The sequence below is a fragment of the Nycticebus coucang genome, chromosome 9, assembly GCF_027406575.1.
Source record: "Nycticebus coucang isolate mNycCou1 chromosome 9, mNycCou1.pri, whole genome shotgun sequence".
In the NCBI taxonomy this organism is placed as follows: domain Eukaryota; kingdom Metazoa; phylum Chordata; class Mammalia; order Primates; family Lorisidae; genus Nycticebus; species Nycticebus coucang.
In genome coordinates, this window is record NC_069788.1 from 93,057,679 (window position 1) to 93,081,738 (window position 24,060).

Below are 24,060 nucleotides of genomic sequence, written 5' to 3' on the forward strand. Positions count from 1 at the left end.
TTACCCTTGGTAGAAGATGAAAACTCAAAGGAGAAGACAGGCGCCTTTTAATCCTTACTGTCACCCAGTGGATCTGAACGCACCTATTTTGACTATATTTTTGAGTTTATGGTGTAGTGGCTTCTTGAGTTAAAAGACCTGATGAAAAGTCCAGCTCTTCCACTAGTTACCTGGGTGACCCAGAGCAAATACTAAACCTCTTTAAGTTTCAGCACCCATTTTGTTTCCAGATGGCTGTGTGTGCTGTGAGAGCCATCACCCTGCTCCCCACAGCTCTGAGGTGATGAGTAAGAGGCCAGGGTGGGGTTAGCTGCCTTAGCACAGAGTGGTAAGGCTCCATGGAACAAGTGTATTTGCTGAGTGGGAACAGTGGGGTCTGTGACAACTCTGATCCCTCTTTAGGGGCTTTCCTATATTTTTTCCCCTCTCCAAAAGCCCTGTAACTTACCCCCTGCTTGTGCAATAGGGGACCAAGAGTTCCCATTCCCAGCTCTTGCCTTCTCCATTTGCATCAGAGCTCTTTAAAAGCAGCATAGAGGGTGATAGTTGTAGGATAATGTGCCTTTTTCTATCTTTAGCTGATTTTTCATTTCACTTAGAATTCTCAAGCAATTTACATTTAGTACGTCTCTTTTCTTCGATATAAATATGAAGGCACAGAAAGAAATCTCTGTACAAAGGCTGTTGCCCAGGCTGGCAAATGGTCAGCAGGTATCCTAGCATAGCTCCCTGTCACCGGCAGCTGACCTCCCTGGTCAGGTCCCTTGCCCCTCCTTTCTGAACAGCCCACATACCCACTACTCTGAGCAAGCACAGGAAATGCCACTTGTGGGCCATCTCAGTTAGCCTCCGAAATCCTTCAGTTAGACAGATTGGCAGCCAGGTAAACAAGTGGTTCTTATAAGTCACACAGCCTTCAACTCTTGCATTAGCACCTTAGCTGGAGCCTGCTTCTTCCTGAGCTCTGGGTTACCCCCACAGAGGGACTCTCAAGGTGCTGGTGGCAGCAACACCGTGTGAAGTGAGAGTGGAGGGAGGAGCCCCTCTCAGAGCCTGGGCAGGGGTGAAAGCAGAGGCCCCCAGAACACGTGGCTCTGACCACTTTCTGTGCTTCAGCCTCCAGGAAGTCGTTCGTGTTTGAGCTGAACGAGTGCGCCTCCAGCCGCGTCCTCAAGCTGGAGAAGGAGAACCAGAGCCTGCAGAGCACCATCCAGGGGCTGAGGGATGCGGCCCTCACCCTGGAGGAGAGCAGCCTCAAGTGTGGGGAGCTGGAGAAGGAGAACCACCAGCTCAGTAAGAAGGTAGCTGTGGCCTTTTCGGGTCAGGGGAAGGCAGGAAGCAGGTGGCCTGGGATGCCTGCCCTCCCTCCACAGTTCTTGTCTGGAACAGACGGGCAAGAAGGGGGCCAGGAAGGGCATTGAGGAGAGTGAGGTGTCCACATGCAGTCACAATTAATTAAACAAAGGGACACGCGTGACACCTGGGATGCGTCAGAGGCAGCATGGGCTTGTCCTGCTCTGCTGGACACATGACTTCTGTGTCTTCTTGTCTTCTGTGACGTGGGGTTGAGGGGGCACCTACCTGTAGGAGAAAACCCTTTTACTGTTCTACATCACCGCCCTCAGCACTTCACTTGTGACATGGCGTGTGGGTTTCCCCACGGAGCGAGTCTCTAGTTCTCCACGGACACAACTGGGTATCCTCCGATATCACTTGTTTCCGATGCTGTCTGCCCGGTTAGCACATGTCCCACAGGTTAAGGACTCCGTCCCACAGGACTGACCCCGCTTCAGATGCTAGTCTGAGTCCGGGCTGTCCCCTGTGCTTCTGACTGACTGTAAGTCAGAGGTTCCCAGACTCCCCTCCTTGGGTTCTGCTGTTGCCAGAATGGCTTCCTATTACTTGTTTATTGTAAAGGATACAGCTCAGGAGCAGCCCAGATGCACAGGCCTGGGGAAGGGGGCATGGAGCTCCCCAGTCCACTTTGAGTTTCCCCCTCCCAGCAACCCCCAGAAGTTCACCAACTGCCCTGGGGCATTTTATACAGGTACAGAGGCACAGCTGATATGTCACTGGTCATCAGTGACCAACTCAACCTCTAGCCTTTCTCTCCTCCCTGGAGTGGGAGCCCTGAAAGTTCCAACCCTCTAATCACATGGTGGGTTCCCTGGCAACCGGCCCTCAAACTGAGGCTGCCCGGGAGCCCCCAGCCCCCTGACATGTCACTGGCATACAAGAAAGACATCTACCATTTTGGAGGTTCTAAGAGTTTTAGGAGCTTGTGCCAGGAAATTGGGAAGAGACCAAATACGCATTTCCTCTTGTGTCACATGACTTAATGGATGTGTGAGGATGGTGGGATTGGTGTGTGTAACGAGTCCAGTACAGAGGGAGTGCTCAGGGGAAAGAGCCCCGCTCTGCTAACAAGCGCAGTGGGGCAAGGGAGAGGAAGCTCTGTGTGTGGTTCGGAGTTCCAGGCGCAGAGCTGTGTGCGTGAGCTGCTCATTTCCCCCCTCTTGGTTTATGGAGTAGGAAGGAGAGCAAGCTGAGCTGCATTTGCTTTTAAGGGCAGCAGCTGGGTCTTCCTGGTAGCCCAGCAGCACCCAGACCTATGGGAGGGCAGACAGACCTTTATAGGCCAGCCTTGTCCTATAGTTACCAGGATCCCCGTTCACATAGTGAATCATGGTCTCAGGTGTGGGAAGGGGTCTTTGCAAGGCTAGGGGTCACCTACAGGAACAGAGGGCACCTCATCCATCTGGTCCACACCAAGGATGGCCCAGGTGCATGGGGGCTCTGAACACACAGCTGGCAGATTCCAGCCGAGGGAGGAGACGAGAGTTCTTACAGGCCGACCGCCATGTGGGATCGGCATTTCCAGGTGTCATATCCTGCAGCATCACGGGACTGTGGAAAGAGTGTGGGGTGCAGGCAGGATTCCCGGGTCCGCTTGGTCCTGCCCTGCTCTTTCTTCACCTCTGACTGAAGTGTGGGACGCACCCTCTTGCTGTGAATAGGTTCCTTGAGTTGTCCCTGCGAAGCACCGTGGGCCTTACAGCATTTCAGCTGCCAAGTGGTTTGTCATCTCTACGGGACAACGGAAGACACCCCCATCCAGGGCATGTCTTCCCAGGGGGCAGCATGGAGAGAGTTCCTAGAAAGTCTTGGTTCCTTAGATTCCCGTGGACCTAGCACAGGAAATGACTTCAGAAATGGCAGTCCAACCTTGGCCAAGATAAACAGACCTTTAGAAGATGAGAATTTCCAACTCTGCGGGTCCTCTCAGCTCTGCCCCGGAAAGCCTGCATTGTAATCTCGCAGGCCCAGGGACCTTTGTGGGTCCCCTCCTAGCAGGCCAAGGGTGATTCTCAGGCACTTGCTGCCCTGGCCTGTCTGCTGCAGTCCTTCATCTGCCCACCCAGCATGACTCCTTACGTCCCTTCCCTCAGGTCCCACCCTCCCAACTCCCTGGCCTGATGCCAGCCTTTTCCTGCGTTGCCCTGGGGAGGTCATGTTTTGGCACAGACTCCCTTGTGGCTGGGGATAGGGAGGGGCTGGCAGGCAAGAGCTGTCGGGCACTTGGACCCCTTTCCTCCCTATCCTGCTTAGCCTGCCCCAGGCCTGGCTGGAATCTGGCCTGACTGAGCAGGGTGGTTGTTCTTTCACTCTTTGTACGTGGCACATGGACCTGTTGTCCCTGACACCTGGCCTGGGGCACAGTGGTACTCCCCAGTGTTTAATGGAAGAACACTTTTAGCACCAGTGGGAGGGTCACACTTTGGCTCTTTGCCCCTCAGCCAGCTCAGCCCATCCTGAGCTTCTCTCCCCAGCCTCAGCCACACAGCCAGCATATCTCAGTCTATAACTGAGCCTACTAGTCTCCACTGAGCCCCCGGTGACCTCAGGAGCATAGCCCAGGCTGTGAGCTGCCTTAGGTCCATGACATCTGTAGAAACCATACTTCCCTGAGGTTAAAACATCCTTCCTACTTGGGTGCTCATGCCTATAATCCTAGCGCTCTGGATTGTTTGAGCTCAGGAGTTCGAGACTAGCCTGACCAAGACCCTATCTCTACTAAAAATAGAAAAACTAGCCAGGCACCATGGTAGGACCCTATAGGCTCAGCTATTCAGGAGGCTGAAGCAAGAGGATGGCTTGGTCCCAAGAGTTTGAGGTTGCTGTGAGCTATGACGCCATAGTACTCTAATCTAGGCAACAGAGGGAGACTCTGTCTCCAAAAGGAAATATAATTCCCTCTAACTCAAGGCACTTCTGTGGATCCTGGGGAAGCTGCCTCCCTCCTCTGTCTATAACTTTGTATTGATTTCGTAGGAGTTCATTCTTTGAGTCAAGAGGGAAAGAATCCTCATTTTTAGGGACAGAAAGCAGTTCTTCAGGGGCTGGTCATGAGAAGGCAGAAGCAGCCCTTGTAGAGCTGTCCAGGGGTCCTGGGAGGCCAAGGTCACATTGTAGGAGTCTGTAGCCGAAGAAAGGGGCTGTGAGAAAGTCAGGGAACCCTTCTGGGGCCAAAAGGCCTGCAGCTAGCGCCCATCTTCTCACAGTAAGCACCGCAGAGGCACTGGCACCCTCCGGATGGAGAGGACTGCAGGGCAAAGCGCCATAGGAGGAGAAAGATGAGGGTCTAGTAGTGGTGGGTGGGACCTGGGAAACCACATCTTTAGGCCAGAATTAACAACAATCAGAAGGTTGAGAGAGAAGGGGCAGTAGAGATGAGGGGCTAAGCATTAGCAGCAAAGGGGAAGAAGAGAGAAAATCAGACTCCGGAGCCAGCCTAGCCCGGAGGGGTGGGGACCCGGGTCAGTCCTCCCAGGAGTGAGAGCAGGGTGGGGGTCACATGACTGCTACTTCCTGCATTTGACCTGCGTTGCTTCTCTTAGGAAAGGGCCCCTCAGAGGCAAGCCCTGGCTCCCTTCTGTGTCCCAGGCCTTGTGCTAAAGGTAGGGCAGAGGTAGGGAAGGAAAGATGCTCCCACTTCTGAGAAGGACCCACATGCAGCCTGACTAGGGGAGGCACTCTTGTCTGGGGGTTCCCCTGGGTTGGGGCAGTGGACAGCCCATGCACAGACCTGGGAGGCAGGAAGGCTGGCAGCCCCTCACGTGAGGAGTGTGGCAGAGCTGCCTTAGACAGTTGTCCTTAGGATCACCCAAGAAGCTCTGCAGACCTACCCATGCAAGGTCCCACCCTCGATAGGCTGAATTAGAGTAGCGGCTCAGTGCAGGCTGGTCACTGTGGTCACCTGGGCATCTCTGGATCTACCCCTAGAGCTTCTGATTTTAATTGTTGGTCTGAGGGTCAGATTTTCCATAGCTTCCCAGATCGTTTCCCCTTGAGAACGATGGTTTTAGAGCAGTGGTCTCAAACCAGCAGCACCAGGATAGCTAGGAGTACATGAGTGCAGATGCTCAGGCCCACGGGGTAGGAGTGGGGTGGCCATCATGGATCACACCTGCTGTGTGCTAGGTGAGTGCTCTTAGCATGATGTGCTCAGCACATGGGTACTGCCGGCCCTGATGGTTGGTTGTGGAAACTTGCTCACAGCCACGTGGGAGGGAGGAAAGACTTTGACCCCTGTCCCCTAGCAGCTTCTTGCCTTTTCTCCCAGTCCCGTTGCCTATGCTAAGGAGCTTGGCACTGGCAGGAAAGGATAGCCCATGCTTTAACTCCGTGTGATGCAGACAGTGCGGGCCACAGCATGGGCACTACCTGGGAGCTGGATCTCAGGCCTTGCCCTAGAATCTGTGTTTGAATATGTCATCCAGGTGCTCGTGTACATGACATGTGCATGTGGGAAGCCCTGTTAGGTAGTTTATGTTGTTTGGGATGGGTGGGCACAGATGGAGTTTAGCAAAGGAGCATGGTATCAGGGAGATCCCTGGGCCACTGTCCAGGCGAGAAGAAATGTGACCTGGCCTGGGGCAGAGGCACAGGGGATTCTGGGGGATGCAGGATGGGTGGGAAGCACAGGGCTTGTTGACAAATTTGCCCGACTAATCAAGCAGTGTGGTGGCGTCACTGATTAAGGCAGGGAGTCTCGGGAAGGAGGGCGAGAGGGATGGTGAGCGAGGTCCCCCTGAGGCGCCCAGCAGTGGCTGACCTGGGCAGTGGGGCACAAACCAGCTGGAAGAGACAGGCTTGGAGGGGGTGTCGGCAGATTGGTGCCTGATGGTCTCCTCTCTGAGTGAAGAGTGAGGGGTGAAGAGATTGCCACAGAACCATGCCAGGAGGTTTTCCTTAAGAAGAGCTCCTTTAACGTATTCTGTGGGGCTGAGGGTTTGGTCCCGGTTCGATTGACTGACTTCTGCGCCGGGCTGGGTCTTTGCAGATCGAAAAGTTGCAGACCCAGCTTGAGAGAGAAAAGCAAAGCAACCAGGACTTGGAGACCCTCAGTGAGGAGCTGATCAAAGAGAAGGAGCAGCTGCAGAGCGACATGGAGGCCCTGAAGGCCGACAGAGCCCGGCAGGTAGGTGCCGCCCCAGCTGGCGCCTCTCACCTCTCCTAGAACCCCTGCCCGTATGAGGGAGCCCAGGGTCTGGCCACTCCCAGAAATGCGTCACAACGTGTGGTTATCAGTCAGCTCCCCTAGCGGCAGCTTAAACCAGCACTTGTCAACTGGCACTGGGGAAAGGTGGCTAGATTTTGCCCTCCAGGGGACATTTAGCAAAGTCTAACGATGTTTTTGTCTGTCACGACTTAGGGGATGAGGTGGGTGATGCTTCTGTGCAGGGGCAGGGAGGAGGCCAAGGATTCTGCCAGATGTTCTGTAATGTTCAACATAGTTCGCTGTGACAAAAGAATGATCCAGCTGCAAGGGTGCATAGTGTCCTGGCTCAGAACCATGGCATTGGCAGGAAAGGACAGCCCAGGCTTTGAAAGGTTTTATTTGCCTCACCCTGTAAGAAGTCCCGAGGTAGGCAGTCCGGGGCCAAGGCAGTGGCTCAGCGACACCAACAGAAACTGGCCTCTCACTGACTGTTCTGCTGGCCTCAGCAAGGGCTTCTGCACACCTCCAAGGTACAGGCAGGAGGAAGGCAGAGAGCACAGGAGGCTTCCAAGGACCCTCTTTGGATGTTGCCTTAGCCAGCTGATGTGTGACTGCCTCTGCAGGGGAGGCCAGAGTACTGAGGGTTTAGTTTTTCAGCCTCTGTAGGAGCTGAATTAGCAGGGAAGAGAGGGTCGGGATGGCGCTGCATGTACTGAACAGATGGTGCCCTGCCCGGATACAGGTCGCAGCTGGGAAGGCAAATGGCCAGGTGACAGGCAAGGCAATCTCAGGTGTGTGCTGCTGAGGGTATAGACGGGTGCTGAGGGAGAGAATACTGGGGTGCAGGGCCACCTTACAAGTCTTTGTGAACCTGACCCCGAGGATAATTGGGAGTTGGTGAGGCTGAAGTCCAGGGGAAGGTACTCTAGGCAGAGGACACAGCATGTGCCAGGTGTCCCCAGGAGGAAAGAGCTGGGAAAGGTGGGCAAGGGAGTGGAGTGGCCTGAGGGGAGGCCACAGGGGTGGGTAGGGCTCAATCATCAGGATCCTGGTCCGTGACCAAAAAGGATGAGGGAAGTCACTAAAACTTGCGAGTGAGGGAAAAAGATGCAGTTTACATTTGAAAACCATCCTGGCCACTCTCAGTGTGTTTTGACTTGAACCATCTTAAGTGATCGCATCTGTGCTTGCTCACCTGAGTCTACATCAGGACCCTGGGGAGCATACAGACAGGTTTGGGCACAGGTAGGGCGGTCATTCAAGGCCTCCGCTTTCTAGCCGCTAGTGTGAACCCACATCTCTGAAATGGGCTCATGCCACAGCCTGGGTTTTTCCTGTTATGTTATTCCATAGATCAAGGACCTTGAGCTAGAAAAGGACCACCTCAACCGAGCGGTTTGGTCACTGCGAGAGAGGTCACAGGTCAGCAGCGAGGCCCGCGTGAAAGATGTGGAGAAGGAGAACAAAGCCCTCCACCAGATGGTGACAGAGGCTAGCAGCAAACTCAGCCAGCTGGAGTTCGAGAAGCAGCAGCTGCACAGAGACTTGGAGCAGGCCCGGGAGAGGGGGCAGCGGGCAGAGAAGCTCGAGGGGGAGCTGCAGCGGCTGCGGGAGGAGAACACACAGCTGGCCAGCAAGGTGACCTCCCTGGAGACCGCCACCGAGAAAGCCAGGGTCCTGGAGCATGAGAGCCAAGGCCTGCAGCTGGAGAACCGGACGCTGAGGAAGTCCCTGGACACCTTGCAGAACGTGTCCGTGCAGCTCGAGGGCCTGGAGCATGACAACAAGCAGCTAGACGCAGAGAACCTGGAGCTGCGCAAGATGGTGGAGGCCATGCGCTTCACCAGCGCCAAGATGGCACAAATCGAGAGGGAGAACCAGCAGCTGGAACATGAGAAGGAGGAGCTGAGGAAAAACGTGGAGCTGCTGAAGGCGCTGGGCAAGAAGTCAGAGCGTCTGGAGCTCAGCTACCAGAGCGTGAGCGCTGAGAACCTGCGGTTGCAGCAGAGCCTGGAGAACAGCAGCCACAAGTCGCAGGCCCTGGAGAGTGAGCTCAGCGAGCTGGAGGCCGAGCACCAGGCGCTGCAGCGGGACCTGGAGGCCCTGCAGCTGGCCAGCGTGCAGCTGGAGCGGGCTGAGAGAGACAAGAAGGCCCTAGAGCAGGAGGTGGCCCAGCTGGAGAAGGACAAGAAGCTGCTGGAGAAGGAGGCTAAGCGGCTGTGGCAGCAGGTAGAGCTGAAAGACGCGGTCTTGGACGACAGCACCGCCAAGCTGTCCGCTGCCGAGAAGGAGAGCCGTGCCCTGGACCGAGAGCTGGCCCGCTGCAGGGACGCGGCCGGCAAGCTGAAGGAGCTGGAGAAGGACAACAGGGACCTCACCAAGCAAGTCATTGTGCATACGAGGACGCTGACAACCCTGCGGGAGGTGAGCGGGAGCAGGTCTCTCCTCTGGGGGAGTGGGGAGGTGTTGGTAGGCAGAAGGTTCCAGGATAGGAGTGGGGCTCCGTGTCCTTCTCAAATGATTCCCCTAGTTCTCAGCAGATTGACACCTAAAAGTCTAAGAACCTAGTGAAAGTCAAGTGTCACAGTTCTACTACCCACAGAGAATTGCTCCTGGTCATTGGCTTATTTCGTTCTGTTATTTCCCCTATGCACGAGAAAGCAGACACACGTTCGATATGCTGTATACACAGTGCGGCTGTCTGTTTTTTATTTATTTTGTCTTAGTAAATTAGATTTTAAAGGTACATCTCTCAGTGGCTTCAAGACACATGTATTTGATGCTATAGTTGACTGTGCTTCTATTTTAGATATTTAGGTGGTTTCTAGTATTTTCCACTGTTAACACCGGCCATCTTGTGAACACACATACCATTGTGAATATATCCAACTGTTTTCTGAGGACATATTCCTAGAAATGGAATTATAGGATCAAAGAGCATTTAATTACTTGTTGTCCCATAGACAAGACAGTCATATCAGAAATCAGACCTGCTACTAAGAAGTCAATATAAGTGGCCTTCTAACACGTATCTTTGAGAAGGAACCCATTAGACCCGTCCTCAGTATGGTGGCGCCTGGTCTAGTGGTTTTCATGCCGGTATGTTCATTTCCTTTCTGCGAGAAGACCATCTCTGAGGCTTAGGCTCCCCATGAGGCAGCCTTGAGCTGTGCTGGCGCTGGCCTCTCTGCTGTGTCCCTGCTGAGTTCCTGTCCCATACGCCTGTCTCACGGTTGTTGCAGGACCTGGTGCTGGAGAAGTTGAAGAGCCAGCAGCTGACCAGTGAGCTGGACATACTGAGCCAGGAGCTAGAGAAGGTTGGCCTCAGCAAGGAGCTGCTGCTGCAGGATGACAATAGCAACGGTGACACGTGAGGGCACCCCTCTGTCACGGGAGTGCTTCCCGCATGTTTAGTCTGCAGTTCTGTCTTCATGGGGTCCCTTAAGCTGTTGTCCTTTGCATTCCAGATCTTATTTCTTAAGGTTCTCAGGCAAGTGTGGAGAGAGATTTTTGTCTGATAAAACGCCTTCTTAATTTTTTAGAAAAGTTTGATTATTGCAGCTTTTCCCTGCAGTGTTTTCTTATATGACCTTATTTTTAAAGGAAATTTAGTGTCTTGGGCTTTTTCTGGATTTATAAGTGACAAGATCCACATGCCTGATAATGGGATACCTTTTTGGTGGAAAAGGCATACCATTTAGTTATAGCACTGTGACCTTGGGCATATTTCCTAACCTTTCTGAGACTCAGTTTCCCTATCTGTAAAATGGCCATTCATAGCCCCCAAAGACAGTGTCACAAAGCTATGGAAGTTGTGTGTCTACTCATGGAACCCTGAAGCGGGCTCTTGAAGGCTGGGCATGGGCTCCTGATTTTTCAGCTGATGGGTGGTAAAGGAAACCAGTTTTATGGAAAGAGAGCTGTGTTGGCAGTTAAGAAACTGGGGGCTTGCAAGTGATGAGGCAGATAAGCCATGGTATTAATACCTTTGCATTTTTCAGAAAATATAAGATTTTGGAGGGCAGAAATGAATCAGCATTGAAAACAACCCTGGCCATGAAAGAAGAAAAGATTGTGTTTTTGGAAGCACAGGTGGAAGAGAAAGTGAGCCTGAATCACCAGTTGCAGAGTGAGCTCCAGACGGTAAGAGTGACCAGCATGGAGTTGAGCACTGGGCCCCAGCTGTCAGGTCTGTGCCTCTCCCTTTCCAGCCCCTCAGCTGTGCAGCAGGAGAGCAGCCTGGATACCCATTTCCAGGGGCAGGTGGGTATGAGCCACAGGGTTAATGAGGGAGCCACCATCAGTATCACATGTGCTGTACAGAACCAGAGTGAGAGTCAGAGGCCTGCAGGGGGAGGAAGGTGACTCAGAGCAGCACCAGGGCTGCCGGGTGGGATCTGGGGACACCCCATGACAGCCCCATGCAAAGCCAAGCCACAGGCTGTGAGCAGACGCCTGCAGAGGTTACAGGCACCCTGAGCAGAAGCCTGCAGAGGTTACAGGCACCCTGAGCAGACGCCTGCAGAGGTTACAGGCACCCTGAGCAGAAGCCTGCAGAGGTTACAGGCACCCTGAGCAGACGCCTGCAGAGGTTACAGGCACCCTGAGCAGACGCCTGCAGAGGTTACAGGCACCCTGAGCAGACGCCTGCAGAGGTTACAGGCACCCTGAGCAGAAGCCTGCAGAGGTTACAGGCACCCTGAGCAGACGCCTGCAGAGGTTACAGGCACCCTGAGCAGACGCCTGCAGAGGTTACAGGCACCCTGAGCAGACGCCTGCAGAGGTTACAGGCACCCTGAGCAGAAGCCTGCAGAGGTTACAGGCACCCTGAGCAGACGCCTGCAGAGGTTACAGGCACCCTGAGCAGACGCCTGCAGAGGTTACAGGTACCCTGAGCAGACGCCTGCAGAGGTTACAGGCACCCTGAGCAGACGCCTGCAGAGGTTACAGGCACCCTGAGCAGACGCCTGCAGAGGTTACAGGCACCCTGAGCAGAAACCTGCAGAGGTTACAGGCACCCTCAGATGGGAGGGACAGGTGCTCAGGACTGAGCAAGATGTGCACATGTCTACTTCTGGGTGCATGTATGCACAGCGCTCTCCACATGTGTGTGTGCACTTTCCACACACATTTACACACATATTCTCCATGCGTATATATGTACGTGCTATCTACACGTGTACACACTCTGCACATACACATGTGCACACACTCTCCCCCCTGATAAACGCGTGCTTTTACGTTCCTCCTTTTTTGCACATGGGCAATGTTTCTTGGTGCAGGAATGAGTAGGAATCTGGAACAAAGCAGTTTTAGTGCCAGCAGGGACTAAATTCCCCATTCCTGTGCCTCACCTGGTCTCCATTCCTCTGCCTCACCTCTGCTTTGTGGAATGGACAGTCAAGGTGCAGGAGGGCAAGAAGACTCACCATAGTCACATGGCTGAAGTAGGGATGTGGCAGGAACAGGCCCCTGCCTTTCTCATCATCTCTGGAGGGAAGGGGAAACGTGGAGGACAGAGGTTACGTCTCCTGCTTCCTTCTACAAAAGCAGAAGGAAAGTGTCTGGCCTGTCACATGTGAGGGCAGGTGAATGGTTGGGAGTGTAAGGGTGGCATGGGGCTGACCCGAGCCACTGACTTGCGGCCCTGAGCCAGGCTTCCTCCAGCCTGAAATCTGCTTTCTTCTTGCTGTGCCCCCCAGTTGAAGAAGGAGTGTGAGAGCCTCAGGCAGAAGCAGGAAGATGGGAAGCACCTGCAGAACTCCGTTAAGAACCCCATCGTGGGAAAGGCGGCTACCAGTAGCCCAGGGAAGGAAAGCTGGGGACCCAGCCACAAGGAAGCCACGATGGAGCTACTCCGAGTGAAGGACCGGGCCATCGAGCTGGAACGGAATGTGAGTGGGCTGCCCTGGCAGTGGCTCAGAGAGAGACCCTCCTGTGGGTCATCCCACTGACAAGACGTCATTACTGTAAAGAACACAGGATATCAGATTCTATTGAATTTTATCCAAATCTAGCTGACAGTTCTTGAGTTGTCCTGGTGGGTCCAGCAGACTTGCAGTGGTGTCGTTTCTGACATCAGGGGCACGCTCACCGTCCCCCGTGGTGCGTGGATGTCTGCCTGCCCGCTGGTCAGTGTTAAGGTATTAGGCGGTAGGTAGAGGCCATGTGGCTGGCAAACCCAAAAGTATTTACTATGTGGTCTTTTCAGAAAGAGTTTACTAATGCATGTCTGTGCCTCTGGTTTTATTTGATGCTCAGCAGTAACGTTATGAAGTCCTTAGTGATGATTTTCATAATTTGACAGATTAGAAAGCTGAAATACAATTTGAGAGCCTTGACCCGAAGTCTCATGCTAATGTAAGACTGTGGCCCAAGGGCCCGGACCCCTAGCCCACCTTCCATGGTCTTTATTAGTCTCCTATAACACGAAACTTCTTATCCTACCTGCTGTCACACTTGAGGTGAAGCTGTAGACTAAGGCTTTGACTTACTGTCCTGTGAGAGATTTGGGGTTATTGCCAAGGGGAGATGGATTTAGGTCACTGAAATGCACTCTCAAGGTATTCAGCAGAAAACAAAAATATTAGAGAAGGAAGTGACTTTAACTCCAGGGGCCTCAGCCTCCCACTCATACACTCAGGTGCGATGTGGCAGCCTCTATGGTGTGTGAGGGAACGTGATACTTCCTTCACCCGCTGGATATTGGCTTTGGCCCCCAAGGTACTGACTCTTGGAGGTTTGTTATAAGCCAAGGACCTGTTAGCAGTTAGCAGTTTCCCAGTCGGTGCTCGAATGGCTCCTGCTTCCCACCTTTTAGAATGCAGCCCTGCAAGCCGAGAAGCAGCTGCTCAAGGAACAGCTACAGCACCTGGAGACCCAGAATGTGGCCTTCAGCAGTCAGATCCTGACGCTGCAGAAGCAGAGCGCCTTCCTGCAGGAGCACAACACCACGCTGCAGACCCAAACAGCCAAGCTGCAGGTGAGCGCGTGGCTCCAGGGTCACAGCCCTGCATGGGTGTTTATCTGCGGGGGCAGCTGGACAGTGCAGGGGAGGGAGGAAGTTAGGGGTTCTGTTTTGTTGTTAATAGGCTCATACACCATGATCTGTGAAGGTGGTGATGGTTTATAAGCCATCCTCAGTGAGGCAGCCTGTGGCTGCACAGGTGAAAAACTTCATTTCTCTGCCTTTCCATGGACAGGACAGCATGTCCTTGGTCCCCAAAGTCTCTTCCTTGACATATTATTAGGAATGACTTGGAAAAGGGGGGTTTGGAGATCAAATATGTCAGGTTAAACAGAATTAACCAGGTTTCTTTACCGTAGAACCTGGCAGAGCCTTTTTTAAGCACATATGAATTTTTAATTCCTAAGAGGGAAATAAGCTCTGAAGTGGTGCCTGGACTGTTGGGAAGAGCCAGCGGAACCAGTGTTGGGGCCACTTAGGACCGATGCTGGTGCGTGTTTAGGATGAGCAGATTGTTGGGGAATGAATTTATCATTTGTTAATGCAGTTTCTGGGAAGAATTTGAAGATATGTAACTTAGGAGACAAAGATAATGAAGAGGAAACTTAGCAAAGAGGTTGGGATTAGTTCAGTAAAACAGGAAAATGGGATATTGGTTTTGTTTCTTACAAAGTCCTTGTCTGGTTTTAATATCAGGGCAGTTCTGGCTACATAGAATGATTTGGAAAGTGCTCCCTTCTCCTCACCTTTGTCATGATTTTTGATGATGTTGGCTATAGTGTTCAGCAAACATCACTTAACTTGGTTGATAGTGTTTGTTGTTCAAGTGGTCTGTAATCTTTACAGATGTTCTGTCTACTTGTTCTAGAAAAATCAGCTTTTAAATGTAGCCCAAAAGGGAGGAGATTATGCACAGAAAGGGCATGATTTGCCCCCAAAGCTCACATTGGTAGAGTGGCTCAGGACTGAAGCAATACCTGATGGGTTCCCACTTCTGTTTAATCTCTTTCCCAGATCAGGTCCTTGTGTTCTGGGAGAGCTGACCTGGGCCTCTCCTAGGTCTCGCCTGCCCTGAGGGTCCCTGCTATTTCCCATCTGCCCAGAGTGCTTCACCTGCTTCCTGGCCCTGCTCACTGCCAGTGGGGACCTGTAGCTCAATGGAGCCTTCTCCCTCTCACAGGTAGAGAACTCCACTCTGAGCTCCCAGAACGCTGCACTCACCACACAGTACACGCTGCTGCAGAACCAGCAGACAGCCAAGGAGACTGAGAATGAGAACCTGCAGAAGCAGCAGGAGCAGCTGACGGCAGCTTATGAGGCCCTGCTCCAGGACCATGAGCATCTGGGCACACTGCATGAGCGGCAGTCGGCGGAGTATGAGGCCCTTATCCGACAGCACAGCTGCCTAAAGACCCTGCATAGGAACCTGGAGCTGGAACACAAGGAGCTGGGGGAGAGGTGGGGCCTGGGGCGGGGCCGGAGTTGATGGGCGGGGCCCGGGGTAGAGAGGCGTGGCTTGGTGAGGTAGGTGGGCCGGGGGTGGGTGGGGGAAATGGTTAAGGCCTGGGGCCTGTAGAGCGAGTCTGCCAGGCTTCTGAAGACTGGGGCTTCCCACCCCCGGCCCCCACCTCCCCTCTTGGCCCACTGCTTCCCATTGTTGGAGCACCTGAACTTTCCCAAAGGGAAGGAAATAGAACGTCACCTTCAGCCAGTTGGAATTTGTGCAGCTGGAGACTGAGGGGGAGGGGAGTGCTGTGGCCCCTCCAGGCTGGGCAATCCTCCTTTTCTCAGAAAGAAGGAGGAAATTCCCTGTGTCCACCAGTTTGCAGAGATGTGCTTGTCTAGTTTCCCAGGACTTCTGTTCTGTATCAGGGCCTGGCTTGCTTTCTCTTTTAAAATGTTTAACCTTTAATTGTGTAAACTTTTGAATATAGAAAGTAAGCAGTGTAGTACAGCAAACCCTCCTTAACCCATCGTTAGCCTGGGTGAGAAAGGTCATCGCTCTGAAAGCCAGGCAGAGCCTTCAGCCTCAGCTGTCTGCTCCTCCATGTTGATGGTGAGAAGCTGCACAAAGCAGCTGCCTGAGCAGTTTTCCAAGTTTGGCTCCCCACAAGTCTGCACACCAGTCAGATGGCACGGAAATGGCTTGTACCAGAGGCTGTGGCCAGGTGGAGTTGTGAAGATAAAGACCGGGTTTGCTGGGAACAGTGAAGCTATTCTCTAGAAAGGAAGGGGGCTCTAGAGAAGCATTTGCCCAAACAGGGAAGACAGAAGGGTTGTGCCTCAGACCCCTCACACTTCCAGTCTGTTGTGTACCCTTGGACTTGGAGGAAATCCTGGATCCGTGAACACAGAATGCTCCAGCATGGTGTCGGGGGCGGGGGGCTGGGGCTTGTCAGGCACTGTCCTTGTGCTCTGCTGCCTACCAGAGACGGCTGTGCTACCTATTAAGGTTGAATCTGGAGAAGAAAATTAAAGCCCTGAGGAGGGGAGGGTTAAAGTAGTAGGGGAAGATAAGGGCTATGGTGGAGGGGCCCTGGGAAGAAGTACTCTGTGTGTGAGTGTGTGTGACACAACCACTGGCCATTCCCAACTCTCAGACAAGCCTCTGTCCCTCAGGAAGGGTAATTAAGAACAAGCAGACTCGGCTTGGCGCCTATAGCTCAGTGAGTAGGCACCCACCACATACACCAAAGCTGGTAGGTTTGAGCCTGGCCTGGGCCTGCTAAACAACAATGACAACTGCAACCAAAAAATTGCCGGGCATTGTAGGACCTGTAGTCCCAGCTACTTGGGAGGCTGAGGCAAGAAAATCGTTTAAACTCAAGAGTTTGAGATTGCTATGAGCTGTGACACCATGGCACTCTACCAAGGGCGACATAGTGAGACTCTGTCTAACAAAAAAAAAAAACCAAAAAACAAGCAGACTTAAGCTCTGAGGGAGGGGGAGGGGTGCAAAGCTTCCCTTGTCCTCCATGGGCAGGATTAACTATTATACACAGGGGAATTCTGGGTTTTTGTTTGTTTCTTTCTTTCTTTTAGATGTATTTGTGTTTAGTGAGCCATCTAATAGCTTATTTATAATTCCCTAAGAGAGAAGGTGTGGAGTTCCGAAAATACAGTCATTGTGTTGCCAGGTGGCTGAAGGAAGAGGCTGCTTTGACAGGGCATTTGGGGTGCTGTGAGGACGGATCAGCCTAGAGGAAGAGGATCCTGGGCCCCAGGGCCAGGCGCTGGCCTGGACACCACTGCCAGCAGCTGCTTCTCCGATTCTCTGCCATCCCACCTCTCTCCCTTCCTGCACTCTGCCTTGTCCCCCTCCCTTCTGCAGAGGAATCCCACTTTGGGTATGAGTTACATGTAGGCAAAAAAGGCCCAGGCCAGACTCCCAGAGGGGTGTTTCCCTCTGCAGGCACAGCAGCATGCTAAAGCGCAAGGCAGAGCTGGAGGAGCTGGAGAAGGCCTTGACCGCGGAGCGGGAGGCTCTGCAGCAAGAGCAGAGGACAAACGGCATCGCTGCAGGCGAGAACCAAAGGCTGCGGGGAGAACTGGACAGGTGAGTGCAGCGGCACCACGGGTCTTAGTGCCCAGGATTCTGCTCAGACCAGTCTCACTAAGCAGCCACTAAGAGAAGCCCAAGTTGACTTTTACAAACCTTGTCATGTTAATAGCTGGGTAGGTGATACAGTAAAGGGTAACTCTGGCTGGTTGCTGGAATATGAGGACCCAAGATGTACCTGGGGACAGTGTGTTGTCTAAGTTCGGTGGTCTAACCCCACACCCTTATGCCGATAACCATATTAGGCACAGATGTGTTCATTATTTGACGTAAGCTCACAGCATTCTCATGAAGAAGGTATAGCTGATCCTCCTTATTCACAGAGTCTCCATTTTTGAGTTACCTGCTTGATGGAATTTGTTAACACCAAGATCAGTACTCATGGGGCTGCTGTGGATGTGCACAGAGCAGTGAAATATTTGAGTCTCTAGACGTGCACGTCTCCACCTGAGGCTGTCTTCTTGCTTCAGCTTCCCTACTACAAACAAATGTCCTTTTTGAAATCTCTTCAGTGCCATGATTTTTTTATTTTGTGCTTTTGCTGTCTAAAACAGCCCCCACACTTAGTATTTACGTGCTGTTTAGTGTTCCTAAGCATAAGAAGGCTGTGAGTGACCTTACAGAAGAAAACGTGTGTTAAGTAAGCTCCATTCAGGCTTGTACTGTTGGCTGTGAGTAGGTTCTGTCTTTAATAGAAATCCAGGTGAAAGAAGGTTCCATGGTTATCAGTGGAGCAGAGGCTCCCAAGAGCCTAAGCCTGTATTTTCTCAAAGCATGATGGTTCTATATTCACTAATTCAATGTTTGGGCGACTTAAACGTGCTAACCACACATAATGAGAACCGAGAATACAATTATTATCCCTCTTCCTGTTTTTTTTTTTTTAATGGATGATGAAACAGGTTCATAGCAAGATTAAATACTTCTCCAAGGTCAATGTTTCTAGTAAACAGCAGAGGCAGGACAGATTCCAGGTCTCGTCTCATTCCAAGGCTTAATCGTAGAAAAGCTCTTCTCCCTCCCACATCCTTGCGTGGCCATACATTGGATGTTACAAACTCAGCTGCCTCTGGTGTCCAGGCAGGGAAAGCACCTGGGTAAAATAGTGCCAGCGACCCGGTACAGACTGTGCCCCCTAGGAGCAGGCAAGAATCTGCTCCAGGAAAGGTTGCCAGCTGTAGGCAGGCCCAAGGGCTTTCAGATCAGCCTTTTGCTTTATATTTTTTAAGAGAACCTGAGTATTTGGATGTTGTTGTGAAACTTCCAAATTTTTTAATATAGGTAAAACAATCTGTTTTTAAAAAACAATAGGCTAAGTAAGACACATCTGTGTCCAAATTGAGTCTACAAGCTCCTGGTAATTGGAGCTTTCTGATACAAATCTTCTCCTAAGAAACCCCAGTTGAGTGGTGGTTATTATCTTATCATCATGATGATAATTTCAGTAGGTTTACATAATATCCACCCACTATCTTGTATTTTATTTATCTCAGGAGTTGAAATTACAAAAGGGCTTGAAATTGGTCAGAGACATAGAGTTTTAGCACAAAAATGTTCTGGTTCAGTGTTTAAAAAAATTTTAACAGCAGAATGCTTTTCTTTCGAGTAGGTAGAGCTATCAAAGCCATAACTAGAAGGGGCGGTGACAGTGATGCTCTGTTGACTCAGGTGTCTGAGCTTTGCCTGCTCAGTCTCCTCCAGGCCCAGTGTACTGGCACCAGGGGTACTTTCATGGAATCCTAAAAAACAAGCTTGAAAATTAGCAATTTTGTTTAACCCCTCATTTTAGATGTGTAAAAAGCAGAGTCCCAGAGAGGTTGCTATTTTGTGTAAGGTTGCACAGCCTGCCATTGTCAGAACCCTGGTGTCTCTTTTGAGTCTCTTCAGCCCCTTGGCTGTCCACTCCCAGGATCAACTTCCTACACCACCAGCTGAAGGGGGAGTACGAGGAGCTTCACGCCCACACCAAGGAGCTGAAAACCTCACTGAACAACTCACAGCTGGAGTTGAACCGGTGGCAGGCCCGGTTCGATGAGCTGAAGGAGCAGCACCAGAGCATGGACATCTCACTGACCAAGCTGGACAACCACTGCGAGGTGAGGCCTGGGCCAGGCTGGAGCCTCAGGATACCGGGAACAGGCCTCCCAAGGTGATAGTCTGGGGCCCAGCCAGGCTGTGATGAGTCCCCGTGGGTCCAAAAGCCGCGTGTCGGCATGGCACAGAGGCTGAGATGAAACCAGAGACATTTGATGGGGTAGACGCCACATGCCATGGGGCTGTGTTAGACCTTTAGGCTGGGCAGGGTCAGCAGGGGTGCAGTGAAGACAGCTGCTTGGGTGTGACGTCAGCCCTCTGGGCTGGGTCTGCACTGACTTTCTGCATTGCTTCAGTTCAGTAGCCTCCCTGTTCTCAAGAAATTGTGTGAATGTGCCCTGTTCAGGGGTTTGGCCAACTCTGGCTTGGACCCTGGGGAAGTTGGGACGGAGCTTATTCAGGAGTCTCTGGCTTCTGGGCCTGTTCCTTCTAGGCTGCTATGTCGGAAATGGTCTTCTTAAGCAGCAAAACCCCCTCTAGGTGAGTCTCAAATAGACCCTAATATGTTTAAGGCAGGCAGGGTGTGTGGCAGGAAGATCAGTTGGGTCTCACAGCCTCAGGGTGGCAGGTGTCCTCAGGACAGGGTCTGCTCTTGCTTTCTTGAGAAACCATCATATAGACCTCTTCCTTTGACCTCCTGGTAGCCCTGTGATAGATATCACAGATGTGTAAACCGAGGCCCCGGGTACTGATTTGCGTGGCCACCTGTGGATGAGAAACAGCAGGGCCTAGAGCCCTGAAGGCCCAACTGAGGTGAGGGCGGGGCTGAGAGGACAGGTGATACCAGCATGGCCAGGGAGACCTTTTCCTCCAGGGCTCTGCTGTCACAGGACACATCTTAGGATTTTCAAGGGGGGACTCCAGCTCATGGGCTCCAAAAGAGCCATATGGGAGGTCACATATGTGGTGAGGCTGAAGGACTAGCAGGGTCTCCATAAATGGGGGGTACGGGGGATATTCATGGAAAGGATTGATTGCCGCAGAAACAGGCAGGTGAACTTTTGGGGAAATGCCGATGATTTAGATAGGTTGGAACACAGGTCAGAGAGGGGACTTGGTGGTCAGAGAGAGGACTTGGTGGAGGGGGCTGTAGTAGGGGTGGTAGGTCAAGTGGAGGGGTGTCGATGGAACTCCAGGTACAGCACGTGTCAGTCCCCCTGAACAGGCTTCAGGTGGAGTCCACGTCATTTTACTTGGCTGCAGTAACAAAGTACCACTGGCCAAGTGCCTTAAGCAGCGGACGTTCATTTCTCATGGTTCTGCAAGTCCGTGGTCCACACACCAGCAGTGTTGTATCTCCCAAGGCCCTTTTCCCTGGCAGGCAGATGGGCAGCCACCTTTTTACTACGTTCTCACAGGGTCTTTTCTCTGTGTGGGCTCATCCTTGGTGTCTGTGTGTTCACATTTCCTTCTTAAAAGGACTTCGGTCAGGTGGATCAGGGGCCCACCCTCACCATGATCTCGTGTTACGTTTGTAGGTCCTGGCTCCAAATACAGTTATTCTGAGGGATTTGGGGTCAGGACTTCAACATGGGGATTTCGGGGACACAGTTCAGCCCATCATGGGAGCTGAGTGAATGAAATGGAGTTGGGTGTGCCTTTGCTTTGAGCTGTGCTCTCTGCCTTTTCCACCTCACCTCTTTCCAGGAGGCCCATATGTCACAAATTAGGTTTGTTTGTTGCTGGGCATCTAATGAGGACACAGAGCAGCTGCCCCCTCATTACTGGGATGCATGTGGCCTTCAGGATCATGGACTGAAGCCAAAGGGACAGGCCAGGCTGTGTTTGGATCCCTGGGTACTGTCGCCACACAGGGGTCTTTCCTTTGAGCCAAAGAATTTGCAGTGCCTGATTTTTATCCCACAGAAGACTGACTCACCATGTTTGTGATGCACTTTCCTCCAAGCCTAGTGCAGTGCTCTGTGGAAAATAACATTTTTATTATGCATTTATTTATTGCCTAAGTAATACAGCAATGATAATCACAGAAGTATTTCTAGTGAATAAAATGTCATACTTTTACCTCCTTTTTCCTTCCAGTTCTTCTCACTGTGTATACATACATTGTATAGAATTATGTTTAACATAGGTAGAATTTTGCTTTTTTTCTTTATGGTGAAGTCTTAAGTTACACATAGGCTTTTTTTGTGTGTGTGTGTGGTTTTTGGCTGGGGCTGGGTTTGAACCCGCCACCTCCGGCATATGGGACCAGCGCCCTACTCCTTGAGCCACAGGCGCCACCCTCACACATAGGCTATTAAGAAAGTTTTGAGGTACACAAAAATCAAACATAAAATTCACATCGATGGAAACAAAATGAAGCCCTCCCAGCAACACTGATAACTCAAGAGAGTTAAAATTTGTGCAGGTGAATCAGAAAGGATGCTGTCGACTGTGTTTCTTGGAAGTGGAATAATGGATAACACAGTCTGTCTCAAAACTTTTGTAGTGACCTGTGTAATGGCTAATGGGGTAAAGAGAAGGGAGTACCCCATATACCCCACTGATGGTGTGCTGGGCGTTTTGCTAGGTGCTTGTCTTTTTTCTCACTGAATTCTCACAGTGACCTTCTGAGCCCATCCTTGTAAGAAGTGGATTGGAACCTTGTCTCTCTGAATCCAAAGCCTGTGAACTCCCTACTTTAATATGATAATACTCTAGAACAGAAGTTGGCAACCTCCAGTCCTTAAGTCAGGCCCTGTCCACCACCTGATTTTATATGGTCCACATACTAAGAATGGTTTTTGTGCTTTTTAATAATTGGAGGGTAAAAAATCAAACAATATTTTGTGGCAAGAGAAAATTTGAAATTGAAACGTCAGTGTTGGCTTGGTGCCTGTAGCTCAGCGGCTAGGGCACCAGCCACATACACTGGAGCTGGTGGGTTCAAACCCAGCCCGGGCCTGCCAAACAACAATGACAATTACAACAACAACAACAACAAAAATAGCCGGGTGTTGTGGCCGGCGCCTATAGTCCCAGCTACTTGGAAGGCTGAGGCAAGAGAATCGCTTAAGACCAGGAGTTTCTGTGAGTTATGATGCCATGGCACTCTACCGAGGGTGACATAGTGAGACTCTGTCTCAGAAAAATAAATAAATAAAATGTCAGTGTCTTTAAGTGAAGTTACTTAAAGTAAAGCCAAGGATATTTTGTCTGAGGCTGCTTTTATGCTCCAAGGGCAGAATCAAATGACTATAAAAGGTTGTGAGTGTTGGAAAATCTAATATTCAGTGTCTATAAGATGGGAGCAAGTCTAAATTAACTGTCCGGCTCTTTATAAAAAGTGTGCTCTCTTCTAGAGCAAAGCTGTTCAACTGACATGTAATGCAAGCCACATACATACACGACTAAAAATTTTCTAGTAGCCGTGTTTAAAATGTATTTTAAGGTGGACATGGTGTCTCATACCTGTAATCCTAGCACTTTGGGATGCTGAAGCAGGAGTATCACTTGAGCTCAGAAGTTTAGGACCAGACTGAGCAAAAAAGTTAGCTGGACATTGTAGTGGACGCCTGTAGCCCCAGCTACTTGGGATGAGGCGGGGGGATCATTTGAACCCAAGAATTTGAGATCACTGTGAGGTAGGCTGACACCATGACACTAGCCCAGGCAACAGAGTGAGATTGTCTCCAAAAAAAAAGAAAAATAAACTTTTTAAAAAGCAAAATTAATTTTTGTAATATATTTAATCTATGTATCTAAAATATCAATTTAGGCTTGGCGCCCATAGCACAGTGGTTACAGCGTCAGCCACATACACCGACGTTGGTGGGTTCAAACCCAGCCCTGCCCAGCTAAAACAACAATGACAACTGCAACAAAAAATAGCCAGGTGTTGTGGTGGGCGCCTGTAGTCCAGCTACTTGGGAGGCTGAGGCAAGAGAATTGCTTAAGCCCAACAGTTGGAGGTTGCTGTGAGCTGTACCGCCACAGCACTCTACCAAGGGCAACATAATGGGACTGTGTCTCAAAAAATAAATAAAGTATCATTTAAAATCATGTAATCAACAAAAAGATACTGATGACATATGTCACTTTTTTTTTTTACCGACATTATATCTTCAAAATCTGTTGTGAATGTCACCCTTGCAGTACAAGTTAATTTGTACTCACTGTATTTTATGTGCTAAGTAGCCACACGTTGTCAGGGGCACCCGGACTGGACAGTGCCCATGTGGAGTGAACCCAGTCATTCACAGTTTGGGCTACTTTAGTCCTTCCCAGGTTTCATTTGTGTAGACACATGTAACACGGCGTGGATGTCTGTGTGCAGTGGATGTCTGTGTGTCTGCCTTTGAAAGCTGCCGGTGGAACCATGGGCTATGCGGTGTTTGAGATGCTGTTGGTCTGTGTTTTAGCTGCTCTCCCGTCTCAAGGGGAACTTGGAAGAAGAAAATCATCACCTCCTGAGCCAGATCCAGCTGCTGAGCCAGCAGAACCAGATGCTCCTGGAGCAGAACATGGAGAACAGGGAGCAGTACCACGAGGAACAGAAGCAGTACATGTAAGGGCCCCGGCGCCCCTGCACACCTCTCCCCTGGGCCCCGGCGCCCCTGCACCCCTCTCCCCTGGGCCCCCGGCGCCCCTGCACCCCTCTCCCCTGGGCCCCGGCGCCCCTGCACCCCTCTCCCCTGGGCCCCGGCGCCCCTGCACCCCTCTCCCCTGGGCCCCGGCGCCCCTACACCCCTCTCCCTGGCCGCTCACAGTAGGAGCCCTCAGTCCCTGGAGCTCCTGGCTTCCCTTGCCCCACACCAAAGGCCTGTGACATTCTGGGCAAAGAGCAGCACTGGGCCCACTGGAGTCCTGGGCACAGACCACTCACCCAGGCAGACTTCCCTTGGCTTCCTGGAACGTTTTCCATTTCTGGAAGTGATGGTAGTTGGCTTTGGTTTGCTTTTTCAAAGGCACTGTCCACTCCCAGAAGCTTCTTTCTCT

At 51.5% G+C, this 24,060-nt stretch overlaps 1 protein-coding gene across 2 annotated transcripts in view; it reads left to right on the forward strand.

Annotated features, from left to right (window-relative positions):
• Positions 1-24,060, forward strand: part of CCDC88C (coiled-coil domain containing 88C) — a 150,720-nt gene that overhangs the window by 106,574 nt on the left and 20,086 nt on the right. For both annotated transcript variants that reach the window (XM_053602662.1, XM_053602663.1), the window contains exons 13-23: positions 1,117-1,301; positions 6,344-6,481; positions 7,856-8,926; positions 9,745-9,872; positions 10,504-10,645; positions 12,205-12,396; positions 13,323-13,484; positions 14,650-14,927; positions 16,882-17,025; positions 18,938-19,124; positions 23,484-23,629. In XM_053602662.1, coding sequence (XP_053458637.1) covers positions 1,117-1,301; positions 6,344-6,481; positions 7,856-8,926; positions 9,745-9,872; positions 10,504-10,645; positions 12,205-12,396; positions 13,323-13,484; positions 14,650-14,927; positions 16,882-17,025; positions 18,938-19,124; positions 23,484-23,629 — 2,773 coding nt within the window. The remainder of the gene's footprint in view (positions 1-1,116; positions 1,302-6,343; positions 6,482-7,855; positions 8,927-9,744; positions 9,873-10,503; positions 10,646-12,204; positions 12,397-13,322; positions 13,485-14,649; positions 14,928-16,881; positions 17,026-18,937; positions 19,125-23,483; positions 23,630-24,060) is intronic.